The 17,898-nt window shown below is 41.4% G+C and overlaps 1 protein-coding gene across 2 annotated transcripts; it reads right to left on the bottom strand.

Annotated features, from left to right (window-relative positions):
• Positions 1-69: 69 nt before the first annotated feature.
• On the bottom strand, positions 70-17,310 carry zdhhc12b (zinc finger DHHC-type palmitoyltransferase 12b). Of its 2 annotated transcripts, none has more exons than XM_063477862.1 (5): positions 16,756-17,310; positions 16,516-16,655; positions 13,538-13,630; positions 2,625-2,794; positions 70-2,539 (listed from the first exon to the last, which is right to left on the bottom strand). In XM_063477862.1, exons 1-5 carry the CDS (start codon positions 16,850-16,852, stop codon positions 2,224-2,226), a joined length of 816 nt encoding a protein of 271 aa, XP_063333932.1. In that variant the 5' UTR covers positions 16,853-17,310; the 3' UTR covers positions 70-2,223. The 2 variants fall into 2 exon arrangements, with proteins under 2 accessions (XP_063333932.1, XP_063333933.1); XM_063477863.1 differs by having other exon boundaries at positions 2,625-2,791.
• Positions 17,311-17,898: the final 588 nt, after the last annotated feature.

The following is a 17,898-nucleotide window of genomic DNA, read 5'->3' as shown; positions in this document are numbered from 1 at the left end:
AAATTATGTGAAGGTAAACATGAATAAATGTATAAATGCTGGACTTTAACCAGAAAGCTCCTCATGAAACATTTATTGAGTTTTATAGTACTTCCAGTATTTACAGTATTTAAAAAAAAAAAACGCTGCATGACAATATTGTATATAATTGAGAACTACACCACAGACTGTAAATGTTAATTTGTAAAAAAAGCAGAGATCTTACTGATAATGGCTCCGTCCAAGCAGAAGGACTCAGCATTTTGCACTGGATTAAACACAAACATTTATTGCTGTCTTACAAGGTTACTATTGCACAAGGAAAAGCTTAAATGGAAACATATTGCACTCAAACCTTTTAGCTAATAACCAGTGTTCCACTGTATCATTCAAGTCCCTGTTAAAATAGTTTTACAAAAATCTAAAGACATTTTCTGCTCCAAAATAGTTTAAAAAATATGTACAATTTTAAACAACTTGAGACGCTGTAACAGGTCTAAATATCGTGTACATGTATGGAATAATTGCCAGGAACAATACAGTTCATATTTCAAACACACTCACTTGGACTAACAGTGACAAAAGCTGCTGGAGAAGGTGAATCCTGTAAAACAGGCAAAGTATTCATCACACGAGACTACAAGAAAATGGAACCCACTACACTAAAGTAAATCCTGTGAGTGAATCAAGAAACCATGCCAGCTATAGATCTGTATTGTTACTCAAATTTTGAATGTAATGATTGATGTGAATTGAGGGTGAACAGTCAGGTTATTGTCAACAAACATTATCACTTGTTACTTAAATGATTTTGTGGAAGAGGCAGGACTGAGGGTATTTGGGTGAGTAAAGTCCTAGCTTAACCGGATTCACTTGGGTGTGTAAAATGCCTGAAGACAATGTACAGAGTTGCTTGTTTTGAAGGAAATTATGAACTTGATGTGTAAACAATAAGGAGGAAGGCCGCAGTGCTGATTACCAGTTATTAAGAGCAGCAGCCTCATTCTGGAAACACACAGTATGTTCAAATTGTCCTAAAAATGACTCCTATTTCCTGTTCCCGACCTGGTGATGTTCTCCATCGAGGTCAAAATGTTTAAGGACTTGGGAAAAGAAGCCTGTGTGCTGAGATTCTAACCGACTCAATGTCTACTGTGTTGAAATTACAGCATCGAAACGATGGACGGCAAAATGCCCACTTTATTAGCATGTTCTTACTGTGATGTTTCATGTAGGTCACAAAAAAAGTCCTGTCCCTGAGTGTTCTGCTCAATAATACTGAAACAGAGGAACTTGACTGAACTGTCCTTCCTCTGGAGTCTGCACAGACCAACAATGAGCAATGCTCATAAGCATGTAGGCATAGTAGCTGTATTTTCATGAACATGTGCAAGGCTCAGGATCTGATGCTCTTGTTTACCTTTTACACATCTTACAGGTCATACAGCTGTTTGAAAAATGCTGGATAAATCCTGAGCTCCAGCTGTGTCTCAGACCTTTGAACCTCACATTCTCCAGCAGTTTCTATTTCTAAGACCTGCGTTGGTTCGCACAATCCTCGTTGGGTTTCTCACCGGTTCTGCTGTTTTTGAGCTGCTAATTTGTTCTGCTCTTGGCAGCATATTGATTATTATTGAAATGAATCGGCTGCATCTTTAAATTTCATTAAATTAGTGCACTATTATTAGATCATGATCATTAGGGTATCATGCTAATTCGCCCTGCCCCATAGCCCGTAAAATGAAATAAATCATTTTCCTTCCACTTATTCTAGCTGACCTAAAGTAAAAATTAATTCCATGATAATCCTAAAGGCTGCATTAGAACAACAAACATTCCAAATGTGAACTGTGCATTATAATTAAGTCAATTATTATAGCTCTTATTTCTCTTGATGCAGACCTTGACCATAAGGTCTTTAGACCAGAATTTGAAATGCTTTTATTATAGCTGTCATGCAGCTACACCTGTATCACTTTACTCATTAGAAAACTTTCTAACCAAAACTGACTATATGAAAGCTCCCACAGTTTTCACTACGACTGCATTGAGGTAAAAACAGGAAATGCAGGTAATCAATTGCAATAAAGAACCACTGAGAGGATGAGGAGGAGGGAAACGCTCCACAGTTATGGCACAACAACACAAATGCCTATATAAAGGGAACTGCTCACAAGCACAGTTTATCCTCCTATTTGGTGTGTAATCCCAGATCCAGAGAGGCTGTTCATCACTGAAATGTACCTAAACCTGATCGCTGCCCTCCTTGAAGTACACATGCTCCCACACCACTGTGCCCCAGACACAGAAGAAACCCCAAAGGTTTTGGAATGTCCCGCGGTCAAAGGGGTTCTCATCTGCACCACAGTGTTTGAGGTAGGAGATGCGGTGGCGCGACATGAACTCCCACGTGGTTGTGTTGAGAGAAACCAGGTATAGATGGGAGCCGAGCAGCAACAGTACGATGAGCGAGAGCAGCGCTAGCAGCATGGTCACGGCCGTCAGGACTCCGTTTGTACGCAGCCACTGGTGCCAGATGGGTACGTAGGTGAAACCCGTCCTGAAGAGGAGAGAGCAATAGGATGTGACAGCTTTGCAACAGCAGCAACAGTAACATGGAGGTAGAGATGGGTGGTGTTGCTCACCAGGCAATGCGCAGGCCCCACAGAAGCACTAACAGCTGGAAGGCCAGGTAAAGCACAAACCAGCGGTGGTTCCTCTCACCAACGCAGTTCTCAATCCAGGGACAGTGATGGTCATAACGCCGGACGCAGTGCTGACACGTCTGGCAGTGCTTTGATCTCATTGGCTGCTGCTTGAAACACAGAACAATTTTTTTAATTGTTTTATTTAGAAGACACAATGCAGTTTAACATAGTTCCAACTAATGTGCCTCACATGACCCAGGCCCCTTGTTGTGCTTGCAACATTCAATTCCATAAAACCATAATACACCAAACTTACAAAACTACAAAAATTTCACAGTGTAAAATATAGTGTAACAGACAAAGTGAGAAGGATAGAAAAAAATTATTTCCAAAGGTGTGGATATTTGCAAAATTATAATTTAATTAATATAAATGACTACAAGTCTGATTTACCTTTAACCAAGCTTTGACCTTTACTGTAAAAGATGCAAATGGCAGGGAGGTCATTGCTAAACAAGTTCAATGGACCAAGGACTGATCCTTGGCGGATGACCATTCTGTTTCCTAACAATACATTTCTTGATTAACCCCCACACACTGCTCTCTTTTATAAAGATAGGATTCAAACCAATCGGCTGCTTATTTTGATAAATCAAACTTTAGTTTAGTCAGAAGTATGTCATGGCTGACAGTGTCAGATTCCTTTTTTTTAGTCAAGAAAAACTGCCAAGAAAACATCGCCATCATCCAAAAAGCAAATAATATTTTTAATGAAGTAACAGTGAGCAGCTTCTGCAGGACATTTTGGCCTAATACCAAACTGCTTTGGATGAAGGCAGCCACAATCTTCTCTGACCTTGAACAGGACAGGGAGTACAGAAATTGGATGACAGTTACATATGCTTATACCATGCTCCCCCTCGTTTAAAAACAGGAGTAACTACTGCCTTTTTCAGTAAATTAACAAGATATGCCAATGGTTTTGACAATGAATTCCTGTATTTTTTTAATGAAACAAGTGTCTAAATCATTAATCATCTCTATGATTTCTGCTTCATTAACCTATTGCACGCAAAATAAATCTGATGATTCCACAGTTATTATATGTTACAACTGAAGAATTGAAATTCTGAGTTACAGTTTTTTCTGAATGCTTAAACCCTAACTGTGATTCTTATAGCACAATTTCTAAAACTATTAATACTTATAGCAAAACCACTCACTGAGTTTGCAAAACTAAAAGCACAAACACTGCTTTGCACTCAGTTTGCCATTTTGTAACACACACTTTGCAAAACTGTAGGCACAATTCACTGCACAACACTCTTTTTGCAGAACTTTAAACACAACTCACTGCTTACACTCAATTACCAAATTTCCAACACACTCCTAGCAAAATTATACACATGTATGACTATCATTAACACTATTTTGCCAACTGTCTGGCACACTTTCACATGTGAAAACTGTTTTAGATAATTAGTCCACTTTGCAATCAGCCTAAGCACTATAAACAGACCACAGGTAAGCTGTCTATGTGGAGTACAATGGAAGGAGCAGCAAGAGTGAGAATCAGAGGAGGCCGAGGGAGAGGACGTGGAGGTGAAGAAGTTGGAGGAAGAGGACGTGGGGGTGAAGAAGTTGGAGGAAGAGGACGTGGAGGAGCAAGAAGAGGACGAGGAGGGGAAAGAGGAAGGGTAAGAAGAGTAAGAAACAGAATAACTGATGACATCAGAGCTATAATAGTGGACCATGTCATCAACCATGGGATGACCCTGAGGGAAGCTGGCCAACGGGTTCAGCCTAAACTGAGCCGCTACACTGTGGCAGGCATCATTAGGACATTTCGAAATGAGAATCGGTAAGTACTTTGTAGCACTGCCATACTCTAATGAGAAACACAACAGTACCATACATGCAAAAATACTGAAATTGTTACTTTACAGAATTGCTAGACGTCCAGATGTTGGGGGCAGAGGCAGAATGTTCACTCCAGAGCAAGAGACCCATATAGTGAACATGGTGATTGCCAATAATGCAATAAGACTGCGCGAAATACAGCAGCGCATAATTGATAATGACACCATCTTTCAAAATGTACACAGTGCAAGCATTTCTGCACTGAGTCGTGTACTTGCGCGCCACAGAATAAGAATGAAGCAAGTTTACAGAGTTCCTTTCGAGAGAAACACAGAACGTGTAAAGCAACTGCAATATGACTATGTGCAGGTAAGCTAGTGTCATTGGTTCTGAATTTGGAAGTGCATACTGTAGTGCTGTGCATGGGCCTGGTGTGTTGCATTTGTTTTGTCTTGTCCAGAGAGTGATGGAACTAGAAGCAGATGCAATGGGACATGAGCTACTTTTTGTGGATGAGGCCGATTTTAACCTCAGTAAAACCAGGAGACGTGGCAGGAACATTATTGGACACCGTGCCATCATCAATGTCCCAGGACAACGTGGTGGTAACATAACCATGTGTGCAGCTATAAGCCAAAATGGTGTTGTTCACCATCATGCAACCATAGGCCCATACAACACTGCACACATTATTGCATTCCTGGACACCTTGCATGACATGCTCACTGTTCAGAGACCAGAGCAGACCCGATATGTCATCATATGGGACAATGTTAGTTTCCATAGGGCTGCTTTGGTCCGCAACTGGTTTACAGACCACCCATCCTTCATGGCACTCAACCTCCCTCCATACTCTCCATTCTTAAATCCCATCGAGGAGTTCTTCTCTGCCTGGCGCTGGAAAGTGTACGACCGTCATCCTCATCAACAGGTAGCCCTTTTACAGGCAATGGAGGAGGCATGTGGAGATACTGACCAGGCATCATGTCAGGCCTGGATACGGCATTCAAGGAGATATTTTCCCCGGTGCCTTGGACTGGAGGATATCGCATGCGATGTGGACGAAATTTTGTGGCCGGACCCAGAAAGACGACATGATGTAGGCTGATTGTCTTTTTTTTCCCTTTTTTTTGTGAAATTCCTATTTTGTGTTCTGACTTTGTCTTGGTTTTGATGAGTGTGAATAAACACCAATACTTGAAGTTTGGATCCTTGTATGTTTACATGACACTATGACAAAAGTGTGACCTCAAATTGACATCTGTACACAGAGAAAGCAAAAGCCAGATGTGTTTTGTATTCATACCATCAGTGTGCAGTTGGCGCATTGTGTGCTTAGTAGATGATGGCTTGTGTGTACTGTTTGATACGAAAACACCATTTTTACGAAGGTGTGAAGAGTTAATCTAGCTGTGTTCGCTTTTGCAAGAGAACTACAATGTTTTGATAATTGGGTGACAGGTTTTCTTATTTGTGTGTAGAGTTTTGCAAAAATAGCCAATAGTTACAAAAAATGTGCTTAAGCAATCAGAAAAAACTGTAATTCTACTACTAACTGTATACAGTGTTATTAAATTCACGTGCCATAGAACCCTCATCTTTAATAATTGTACCATTTATATTCAGTTCCTTTTCTTTCTTTCAGTTTTATTTATATAGGGGCAAATCACATCAACAGTTGCCTCAAAGAACAAGAGATTAATAATAACTAATAATTAATGATTAAATGCAGAGTTGTGTATAAACCACTCAGTGCATCATGGGAAGTCCCCAGCAGCCTAGGCCTACTGCATAATAACTAAGGGAGGATTCAGGGTCACCTGATCCAGCCCTAACTATATGCTTTAGCAAAAAGGAAAATTTTAAGCCTACTCTTAAATGTACAGATGGTGTCTGCGTCCTGAATCCAAACTGGAAACTGGTTCCATAGAAGAGGGGCCTGAAAGCTGAAGGCTCTGCCTTCTGTTCTACAGGGTGGGCCATTTATATGGATACACCGTAATAAAATGGGAATGGTTGGTGATATTAAAGTCCTGTTTGTGGCACATTAGTATATGTGAGGGGGCAAACTCCTCAAGATGGGTGGTGACCATGGTGGCCATTTAGAAGTCGGCCATCTTGGATACAACTTTTGTTTTTTCAATAGGAAGAGGGCCATGTGACACATCAAACTTATTGGTAATGTCACAAGAAAAACAATTGTGTGCTTGGTTTCAACGTAACTTTATTCTTTCATGAGTTATTTACAAGTTTCTCTTTGTTCACAGCCATTGACATGTCGAAGAGGTTAACACGTGAGGAGCGGATCGAAATTGTGTTGATATCTGGTGAACGCAGTAACCGGGTCATTGCAGCAGATTTCAATGCAAGACACCCTACGAGACCACCCATCTCCCATGCTACAGTTAGCAATCTGCTTGCTAAGTTTCGTGAAACTGGTTCAGTGTTGGATTTGCCAAAATGTGGACACAAGAAAACTGTCACTAATGAAGAAACATCAGTGGCTGTCCTAGCTTCATTCAGCAAGAGCCCACAGCGTAGCACTCGCCGCATGTCACTGGAGAGTGGCATTAGTCTAACATCCCTTCGGCGGATATTAGCTACTCACAAATGGCACCCTTACAAACTCCAGCTACTGCAGCATCTCAACGAGGATGACCCAGATCGGCGCACAGAATTTGCAGAATGGGCAAAACAAAAATTGGAACAGGACCCTCAGTTCACGCAGAAGATTTTGTTCAGTGATGAGGCAAACTTTTATGTGAATGGTGAAGTTAACAAACAAAACCACCGCTATTGGTCTGACACTAACCCACATTGGATGGATCCCTCCAAGACTGTCGGAACAACAAAAGTGATGGTTTGGTGTGGTATATGGGGTACAACGATAGTGGGTCCATTCTTCATCAATGGAAACCTCAAGGCCACTGGATATTTGAAATTGCTACATGATGATGTGTTTCCCTCTTTATGCACTGAAGCTGGCACGTTCCCTGAGTTTTTCCAGCAAGATGGTGCACCACCACATTATGGGTGCCAGGTCCGAGCATTCCTAGATGAACAGTTTCCTGGAATATGAGGTGTTTAAGATTACTCAAGACCTTGTATGTAAAGGGGAATTACCATAGGTGGATCTAACAGATGATCAGTGCAAACAGGATCCATAAACACTATGAATATGTGCACGTCACAATGGGTTTTTTGGGGGGGTTTTTCAATACATTTGCAAGATTTTCATGCAAGCTTTTTCACTTTGTCATTATGGGGTATTGCAAGTAGAATTTTGAAGTGAAAAGAATTGAATTCATTTTTTGAATAAGGCTATAATGTGACAAAATGTGGAACAGGTAAAGCGGTGTGAATACTTTCCAAATGCACTGTATTTGGTAAGATTACAACAGCACAGGACACAAAGTGTCGTTAGTTCAGCCATTTAGTCATTTAGCCATTTAATTTAGAGCAATTTAGCATCACCGTTCAGTTCATAGGCCACTCGGAGGCAGGGAGAGCAGCAGGAAGACCCCCTAGCACTGAGCAGACTGGGCAACCATGTCAGCAGATATGAAACCGATTAAATCTGACACAAAATGAAATATGGGGATGACAGGGAAGTGGGTTGTAAAGTGCCTTAGAAATGGATAGGCTAAAGCAGCTGAAATAGAGTGTAGCTGGATGTGTAAAAGTATATCAGGTGACTGATATACTGTTGTGTCACTGAGATGAGCTAATCAGCCAGGACAGGCACAACGCTTATGATGATGACAAACACAGAGCAGGAAGAAGGAAAGATTAAAGACCATTACAGAAATTAATTGGAGTAAAATCCTTCATCCCCTCCCCTTCCTACTCATGTTTGAGGTTTACATATAGAAAATCAACAAAAAGCACGTCGTTAACATAAACAAATGAGAATGTGGATTTGCTCATTAGGTCATTATAATGCAGATGCATTATTCCCAAGATGCAGCATGTACCAGAAGGACCGGGTCAATAAATACTGAGCATGAGACCTGGCTGTGAGCACAACGTAGCTCTTGTAAATTCTTGTAATTTGCTTTTTCCAAAGGCTAAATACAAAGACAATGAATACAAGCAGACTGTCTGTAACTCAGAGCTCAACTCAGTAATCCAGTATTATCAATGGACCGTGGTACCTCCTTAGAGAAAGTGTCAGTGCGTCATGAATTTTGCCCAATTTTTGTTAGTTCTTGTTTGTGTGTGTGTGTGTGTGGGGGGGGGGGGAGGCTTTTCTTATCTGGTGATGAAACATTTTACTCAGAGTCCCAGCATACTGCATCTGAAGTATTATCTGATACTTTTAAGGTCGTCTGGGTATGTAACACAGCCCTGTGTTTCCTGATATCCTATACTACTGCTGGATCCTGCCAGATATCAAGTGTCTCATTTCAGCCTGAGAGCCACACACTCACACACAAACACATGCAGAGAACAAAGAGGTGACATTGTACAAACAGACAGTTTGCCCATCCTGTATGGGAATACAGAAGCTACGTCTGTCCACCCCAGCTTTTTCTCTATTGTCACAAGCAGACATATGCTTATTCAAACTTCTGCTTCAACATCCAGAACGACCTTCAGACTCCTTTTAAAAGTAAGACTTCAAGGAGGGGGGAAAAACAGCAGAAAATGACCTCTGGAGAGTTGTGGATCCGTCACAAGCAGCATCCATTCGTTGTTTTAGAAGCAACACAATTTTAACTGTCCTTTTATTTCTGGCCATTTGATAAGGAAAGAAGGAAGAAGAGGCAGGTGTGGCTTAGGTGGTAGAGTAAGTCGTCTACTAATCAAAAATTCAATGGATCGATCCTCTGCTTCTCCAGTTTATCTTGGGCAAGATACTGTACCCCAATGCATCCACATCAATTGCCTCAGTCAAGATCAGGGTTCCGATTCAACAAAATGAACTCTTGTTATCAAAAATGTTTGATTACAGTTCTTGCATCAAAGGGTGTCACGACCACTTATTAGGTTTAGGGGGTGTGGATCTGATGAACCAACACCCTAATACAGGAGATCTGGATTGTCTCTCTGTTTAAAAAGTCCTAACCTCTGATCCAATGAGCTTAGATGGAGCCTGATGGGTGAGGGTTAGGGGCAGTAACAGCACTAGCTGCCTCTGGTATCCAGGTATATTGATCCCTCTAGAGTCTCTGCTGGAATCTTTAACATCTTATATTCGATCTTCTGAACTGCTCATCTTGCAGAAGACAAAGGGAAGAACCGTGTATCTCTTTTTCACCTAACTTTTATACCTGGTCAAGCTTTCTCCTCCCTCTCTTTCTGGACGTCACATCTTCTGAGATGACATCTGGCCCGACCCTTTGTGACATCCAGTCACGTTGTTAACGCCTGATCACCAGATGACCAGCCACAACTATCATCCTCTCTCTATCTATCTGACTTGTGCACATACATCATTTACTTTAATGTCTCGCTGAATCCCACCTTTCTCGACAGGTATAATCACTTTTTCCACACAGTGCCAGGTAGATTTTTTTTTCCCCTTAATATATTCAATTATCATTTAAAAGTTGCATTTTGTGTTTACTCGGGTTATGTCTAAAACACTTAAGCGTGACAAGTATCCAAAGAAGGTAAGGGGTAAAAACTTTTTTAAGCCACTGTAAGTACCAGTCCATTTACCAAATGGTAAATGGACTGGTACCATTTGACTGGTTCTTATATATAGCATTTTTCTACTCTGAGCATTCAAAGCGCTTTATATAACTTGCCTCTATACAAGTGCTTTCTATCTAACATTCACACTCATTTATACTCCAATGGATGATGACGGGAGAGCAACTTGGGATTAATATCTTGCCCAAGGAGGTGACCTGCTTAGCCTCCAAACAGCTCTGGTGGATTTGGCTCTCTGATTTAGTTCTGGCCAGATGTACCACCCTCACCTCTCCACAACTGAGATTAGCTCCCTCACAGAAAAGTGAATCAGTGCAGTACAAATGTAGTGACAAAGATATTTTACACATTCACTGCCTTTTCCTTCAGAGATCTAGTCACTTGGGTTGTGGTTGTACAAGTATAAATCTCAACTGTACTAAAGTATTTATTTTTCACTTTTAGTCCCTACATTTTTACACAAATATCTCCATTTTCTACTCAGGGTTGTTACTCTAAGTTTAAGACATGTGAGGACATTTGAGTTATTATTTCAGGTTACTGTGCGTCTTGAAATATCAAACAAAGTTGAACCTAAATGGAGGCAACAATAACATATCAAACATAGTTCTATTAGGGTATTCATGACCAGTACTTATTGCACATGAACAAATAAACAGGGCAAAAAAATGTAGTCCGTGCATCATTTACAGCACTGTTTTCAAGGCTTAAAGTGGGCCGGAACAATCCAGAACAATGTGTTTTGGTCCAGATATCTGAAAGCTGGTCATAATATGCTTTTTTTCACAACACTGGTGGTTCTGCATCTAGTGCTACGGAAGAGAAGCATAAAACTTTTTAAAGTCGTGGATAATTTAAATTCAATGTTATTTATACAGCTCCAATTCACAACAAGAGTCACCTCAAGGAATTTCCAGTGCAATTTTTCAAACATACTCATAAGAGCAGACACACAAACTGTTTGTGTGCCATTTGTCACACAGCATGCCTGCTGTGCTTGCAAAGGACAGAAAAGAAAGTGAGATAACTTCACTCAGAGATGGAGAGAGACAACAGGAGATTTTATCTTCTAGGATAAAGATTGCTCAGTGGCATTAGATAGCTGACATGTAATCTCCTTATTTAATTTAGAGCTTTTTTTAAAAAAAGATATCAGATCAATAGATGATCTGTTGTTCGGTGTGATCTGTTTTCCATCCATCCATCTTCTTTTTCCACTTACCTGGGGCTGGGTCCCAGGGACAGCAGCCTAAGCAGAGAAGCCCAGACCATGCCTGGCCCCGACCACCTCCTCCAGCTTGTCCGGGGGAACACCAAGGCGTTCCCAGGCCAGTTGAGAGATATAATCTCTCCAGTGTGTCATGGGTCTGCCCCGGGGCCTCCTCCCGGTGGGACATGCCACCTCAACTGGCTCCTTTCGTTGTGGAGGAGCAGCGGCTCTACTCTGAGCCCCTCCCAGACGGCTGAAGTCCTAAACCTATCTCTTCTGGAAGGAAGCTTATTTCCGCTGTTTGTATCCGTGATCTTGTTCTTTCGGTCACTGCCCAGAGCTCGTGACCTCGTGATAGGTGAGGGTAGGGACGTAGACTGATCAGCAAGTAGAGAGCTTTGCTTTTACACTCAGCTCTCTCTTCACCATGACGGACTGGTACAGCGTCCCTATCACTGCAGCTGCAGCACCAATCCGTCTGTCGATCGCCTGCTCCCTTGTCCTGTTACTTGTGAGCAAGACCATGAAATACTTAAACTCCTCAAATTGGGGCAGGAAATTGTCCCTGACAAAGAGTGGGCACTCCACCCTTTTCTGGCTGAGGACCATGGCCTCAGATTTGGTGGTGCTGATTCTTATTCCCACTGCTTCACACTCGGCTGCGAACCGTTCCAGTGCGAGCTGGAGGTCATCATCTGATGAAACCAAGAGAACCACATCATCTGCGAAAAGCAGAGATGAGATTCTGAGACCACCCAAATGAAAGCCTTCTGCCACTTGAGTACAGATAGAAATTCTGTCCATAAAAATAACAAACCAAATCGATGACAAAGGGCAGCCCTGGCAGAGTCCATCACCCACAGGGAACGAGTTCAACTTATTGCCAGCTATGTGGACCAAGCTCTTGCAACAGTTGTATAAGGATCGAATGGCCCGTAGAAATGTGCCAGTCACCCCATACTCCTGAAGCACCTCCCACAGGACACCCCAAGGGACACGGTTGAATGCCTTCTCCATGTCTTCTCTGGTTGGGCAAACTCTCGTGCACCCTCAAGTATCCTTGAGAGGATAAACAGCTGGCCCAGTGTTCCACAACCAGGATGAAAACCACATTGTATCCGAGGTTCGACTAACAGACCGGTCCCCCTTCTTAAAGATGGGAACCACTACCCCGGCCTGCAAATACAGAGGTACTACCCCTGATCTCCACACAACATTGCAGAGGTGTGTCAATCATCCACCCAAGGATGGAAGTGTTCCCTTGATCTTGCACTCATAGGGGTCTTCTGAATCGCTCTTTGTCTGGTCCCTCGCCCAGAACCAATTTGCCATTGGAGACCCTATCAGGGGGCAAAAGCACCTGGACAACATAGCCCCTGGGATCCCTGGGACACACAAAACCCTCCACCACGATAAGGTAGCGATTTGCAGTTTTCATATTATGAAACATTGTGCAAAATTCAATAGCAATTCAATTAAAATTCCAGCTATTCCATTTTAATTATATAGCGCCAAATTACAAGAACAATCAACTCAAGGCGCTCGAGATTGTAGAGACCTGACAATAATAAACTGGCATAATGCCTTTTTGTTATTCACATGTAGGCAGCTGAGTGCAGACTACACTGCTTATCTTACAACACAGTGACGTTTACAGCCATGCCCTATGATGGAGTGGTGGTCAGTGTCAGGTTACACCAAGGGCAGCAGGCAGCAAATTAGGTGATGATGTTTATTAGATTCACTCAATGAATTCCACCTTTAAACTAGCTTTGTACTGCTTTGGGTTGAAAATCAGCCGTAATACCTCATTTAAGATGCTTATATCCTGCTGAATTTATTTGGCCAGAAAGAGCAGCAGGAAAGCTCCATCTGATCTCCACATATCTACAATGAAGGCAACAGAGCTAGTTTTTTTTTAAATTCCCTTTGTTTTTCTCTGCTTGTGTTCTACATTATGGATGTGCAAACTGATTACATTCATTATTAATTAGAACTGAAGTAACAAGGAGTTACTTTTTACTTTTATACTTTTCAAAGCCTGTACTTTTTTACTTTTACTGGAGTAAAGAAGTTGAATAAGTACTTTAACTTTTACCAGGGTATTTCTTATTGGAAGTGTCTCTACTTCTATTTAAGTGATGTGTGTATACCACCTCTGCCGACGAGCTGAGCAGCATACCTGAAGCAGACAGTGGCCACAACGGCGCTGTCGCAGGGATTTGGTGGCAGGTGGAATCATGTCCTGCTGCTCCTCAGTCACTCCCAGCATGAACTAATACAACAAAGAAGACAAAGTGGTCAGAAAGGAGTAACTGTCCAGCTAACAAATTATGTTAAAGTGGACACTGTCACTGTTTCCCACTTTTTCTATATGGTAGGGACATCAGATGGACTGAGCTGTCCTCATTTTTAATCTTATCCTTCCTGGTCACTCCAAGTGAAAATCTTAACATGTTCACCTCAGCGCCCTGTCTCTTTGTCAAAGCCACTGTCTCCAAGCCATACATCATAACATGTCTTACTACCATCTTGTAAATCATCCCTTTCACACTCCTGTCTTTTATCTTTTTTGACTTAGTCAGAAATATTATAATTCTGATCATTTATCAGTACATATCCATATTTTATATCTAGGTATAAAAACAAAGCTGACACTTATCAGAATTCATCAGAGGTGTAAGCATCACAGCAGATGCCTTTGTGTCAAATTAACTGAGGATAAAACACAGAAAAACATGAAGGAGATTTTCCTGGCCTGAATTTTTACAACACCACCTTAAAAATTCTCTGCAGTAGATCAAAAACAGAGGAAAACCATGAATTAACATATGAACATTACCTGGTGCTGTTGAAGCGAAACAGAGCAAAGTTACAGAGGTCTTATTAGATACACAGCTAAGCGTTTTGCAGTTTGGCATAATTTTAAAAAGTTTAAATTTCTTTGTGGTTGAACAGCAGAAATTAGGCATTTTTGAAAAACAACAACAACAACAACAAAACAAACAAACAAACAAACAAACAAACAAAAAACAGCGGGCGACAGCACTGTACACAACGGTAGACTGGTGTGTAATAAGCAAGCAAATAATGCAGAAAACTGAGATTTGAGATTGAGGGAAACTGTTCTTGAATTACACAGAGAAAGAGAGAGAGAGAGAGAGCTGTGCAGGAAGTGTGATTTTATTGTGGTGGAAGCAAAACAGCAAAAGTAGAAGGGAATTAAATATGAGGTTTATCAAATGTGAACTGTAGTTTTGATCTTCTTTTGCTGCTGGTTCAGTGAATTTTGATTGGAGAATGACAAAACCTGCAGCATCAGAAACTGTGAGATGTCTCTTTCAGCCCCGACGGCGTGTCTGTGCACATGCCATCGGGTGAACGATTTGCACTTTGTGTTTACATCTTTGTGCGGAATCTGTTTACCTGCTCTCATTTGCTGTTTTAGCTGTTTGGTGGTTGTTGAAATAGTTTTGTGAGCCTTAACCTGAGATTTTGACGTTTCTGGCAAAATACATTTATATTTAAAAATCGATTCAGGATTTAATGAATCGATATCGTGTTATTCAAGCTAAGATCGATTTGAACCGGAAAATAGATTTTTTAAAACCACCCCTAATTACACCTGCAAACAAGAAAGAAGAAGATCCTTCACCACTATCCTCATACATGTGCTGCCCCACCCTCACATACTTCTCTGCCACTCTGACAGTTATTCTCTGGGTATCCTATTATCTGTGGTGCTCTTTCTGAGCATGAAGCCATATTGCTGCTCACTGATTCTAAATGGTAAATGGACTGGTTCTTATGTAGTGCTTTTCTTCTCTATCCGAGCACTCAAAGCGCTTTAAACAACTTGTCTCATTCACCTATTCAAACAAGCACTTTTTTCTAAGCTTTTTCTGTGTAAGTGCTTTCTATCAAACATTCACACTCCGATGGATGCATCGGAGAGCAACTTAGGGTTAGTATTTTGGCCAAGGATATTTGGCATGCAGACTAGCGGGATCAAACCACCAAGGAAGGTTAAAATATTAAATACTATTAATCTCTGGCTCTCTTCCACACCATGTCTTTTGTCACTTCAGATGGCTGGCCCTCTGAGCTGCCAGCCATCTGCCAGACGTTTCTTCCTGTTAAAAGGGAGTTTTCCCTTCCCACTGTTGCCAAAGCACTTGCTCATAGGGGGCCATCTGATTGCTGGGCTTTCTCGCTATTAGAGTAGGGCAGGGGTCTCAAACTCGCAGCCCATGGCCACTTGTGGCTCACGTCACCCCTACTTGCGGCCTGTATATTGACGTGAAGAAATATAAAGCAATTTGGCCCTTGAAGTTACTTTTTTGTTAGGGAGGATTTGTTTGTTGTTGAGTGCAATGTTAAAATAAATTCTTTAAAAAGCAAAAAATGATTTAATATGAAGGCATTATGAGGAGAGAGTACAAACATGTTGAGGGATTGGCTGTGTTAGTTCAGTGAGAGAGTTATTTGTGAAAAAAACCCATTTTCACCAGCAGTCAAAAGCTAACGTGTACACTTGTCTGCTTTTTTATTTTGTTAAATACGAACAAAATTATAGCAGAAGTGATGCCATGTGTCTGGCCAGAAAGAGAGTAGCAATTTCTTTCTTTGGTAGTTTAATGAAAGGCTTCAGTTAGTTAAGCATGAGGGGAAAAAAACTGCATTAACACTGGCAGTTTTGTCTTGTTATACAATATTTGAAATTTAAAACAAACAAACAAAACACAAAATTTTGGGAAATATTTGTGGGTGTTTTCTTGATTGGTTTGTTTTTGCACTACTTGAACACTAAAGTGGCCCTCATATGAGATGTGACATGTGACAGTGCCAGCAGTGGCCTACAGCTCATTTAAGTTTGAGACCTTACAATATTAAGCAACTTTAGGCGACTATTGCTGTGATCTTATATAAATAAAACTGAAATGAATTAAAGGCAGAGTGTTAGTTTGCCTTAAATAAATTATTGTTATCATTATTGTTTTGGCACTGCAAGCACACGATTATCTTTTAAGATATATTTTTTAAATCAGGTTTTTTAACCAGCAACGTAAACATTCAAGCTGCTTCAAACCCTGAAACCATCACAACACAAAGGTAAAAAGTGGGAGTGATAACAGTAATGTACAGTAGGCTCGTGCTCACCTGCAAGTCCGTGTCATCAGACAGGATGAAACCCGGGTCCATCAGAGAGACCGCGAAGTACAGCAGCACAGACAACAGCACCAGCAGGACGAAGAGCACGGGCTGGACAAGCTGGCCCGTCTCCTCCTGCTTCCTCAGCTCTGTGAACAAATCACTCACACACTTAACACCACCACAGTTCCCAGGGGTGTGCGAGCGATTATAGAGGCAAAGCCTATGAATGTAAAGTGATAGATTCACCTGTATCATGTAGGAAGAGGATTAACGTTATGACCCATGTCAGAATCACATGTGATGTTCTCACCAGAAACCCTGAGCCGAAAACATTTTTGAACATGTTCCTAGCATAATAGATCAGCCATCCAACATGCAAATGGAGCTGATAAACGACAGCACCACTCTCTTCCCTGGGCAAGCGTCATACAAGCCGTAATGTCGTCAGAGTATTAAATGATGTGTTACGACCGAATGAAATCGTTGAATATTTTTTCTACCCAGTACATATTACATATGTCGAGTTTCGGCAGCTGGGAAGTAAACATCCCGCTCGCTTCCTTCCAGTGGATTTGTTTTTATCCTGCCAACGACTCACAGTAGCAGCGATTAGTATGGCAAACAATCTAGGCCAAAATTCTCCAATTTTCTAACCCGTCTGTTTAAGAAATGACGTAAAAATCGCCGTTTGATAAGTCAGAACGCCGTAAAGAAAAAAACGGCGTTGACCCCCAACAGAACGCAGTATTTTACGCCAGAGACTGGCGCCTTGAACGCCCCTTCTGAATGGAGGAAAAAACGCCGTTTTTCCCGGTCTTCCAACGCCGCTTTTTACGTCATACGCAGCTGCGCAATGAGCGCTGTTTTTGTGAGCGTTGGGAAAAGCGGCGTTCATAGACCGGGAAAAACGGCGTTCTTTCCGCTACTCAGAAGGGGCGGTTCAAGGCGCCACTCTCTGGCGTAAAATACGGCGTTCTGACGTATTAAACGGTGATTTTTACATCATTTCTTAAACAGACGGGTTAGAAGTCAGGGCAGGAAACGTACACTGGTCAGATGTGACATTTAGGGCTATTTTGCTTCCATAAATGTACCTAATCATATAAGACCTTACCAAGATGGCTCCCAAGTAGCTACAGTTATGAGGTGATGATACCTCATCTGCATATTTTCACACACATATTCGGTCGTAACACAAAGTTGAGGAAAAAAAGTCATCTTAATGTAACTGTGGGAGGGTTATGTATTATTATTTTTAATCTGTAAGTAGTGGTATCTATTAAAGTCTGTTTTTGCTTCTCTCTCAGCATTTGCAGAAGAGGGTGTGATTTCGTGACCTAACAGCCAGATGTGCTCAGTAAGTAGACTGTTTCATTAATATGTTGTTTC

The sequence above is a fragment of the Pelmatolapia mariae genome, linkage group LG7, assembly GCF_036321145.2.
Source record: "Pelmatolapia mariae isolate MD_Pm_ZW linkage group LG7, Pm_UMD_F_2, whole genome shotgun sequence".
NCBI lineage: Eukaryota > Metazoa > Chordata > Actinopteri > Cichliformes > Cichlidae > Pelmatolapia > Pelmatolapia mariae.
Note: the sequence above shows the minus strand (reverse complement) of the source record. Positions and strands in the feature narration are given on the sequence as shown.

Coding starts and splice junctions, on each gene's coding strand:
- zdhhc12b (XM_063477862.1), bottom strand. CDS start 16,852: ATGTTCAAAAATGTTTTCGGCTCAGGGTTTCTGGTGAGAACATCACAT. Junction 16,656..16,755: donor CCTCTTCCTACATGATACAG/GTGAATCTATCA, acceptor ATTTGTTCACAG/AGCTGAGGAAGCAGGAGGAG. Junction 2,795..13,537: donor GTGGCCACTGTCTGCTTCAG/GTATGCTGCTCA, acceptor CTGTGTTTCAAG/CAGCAGCCAATGAGATCAAA.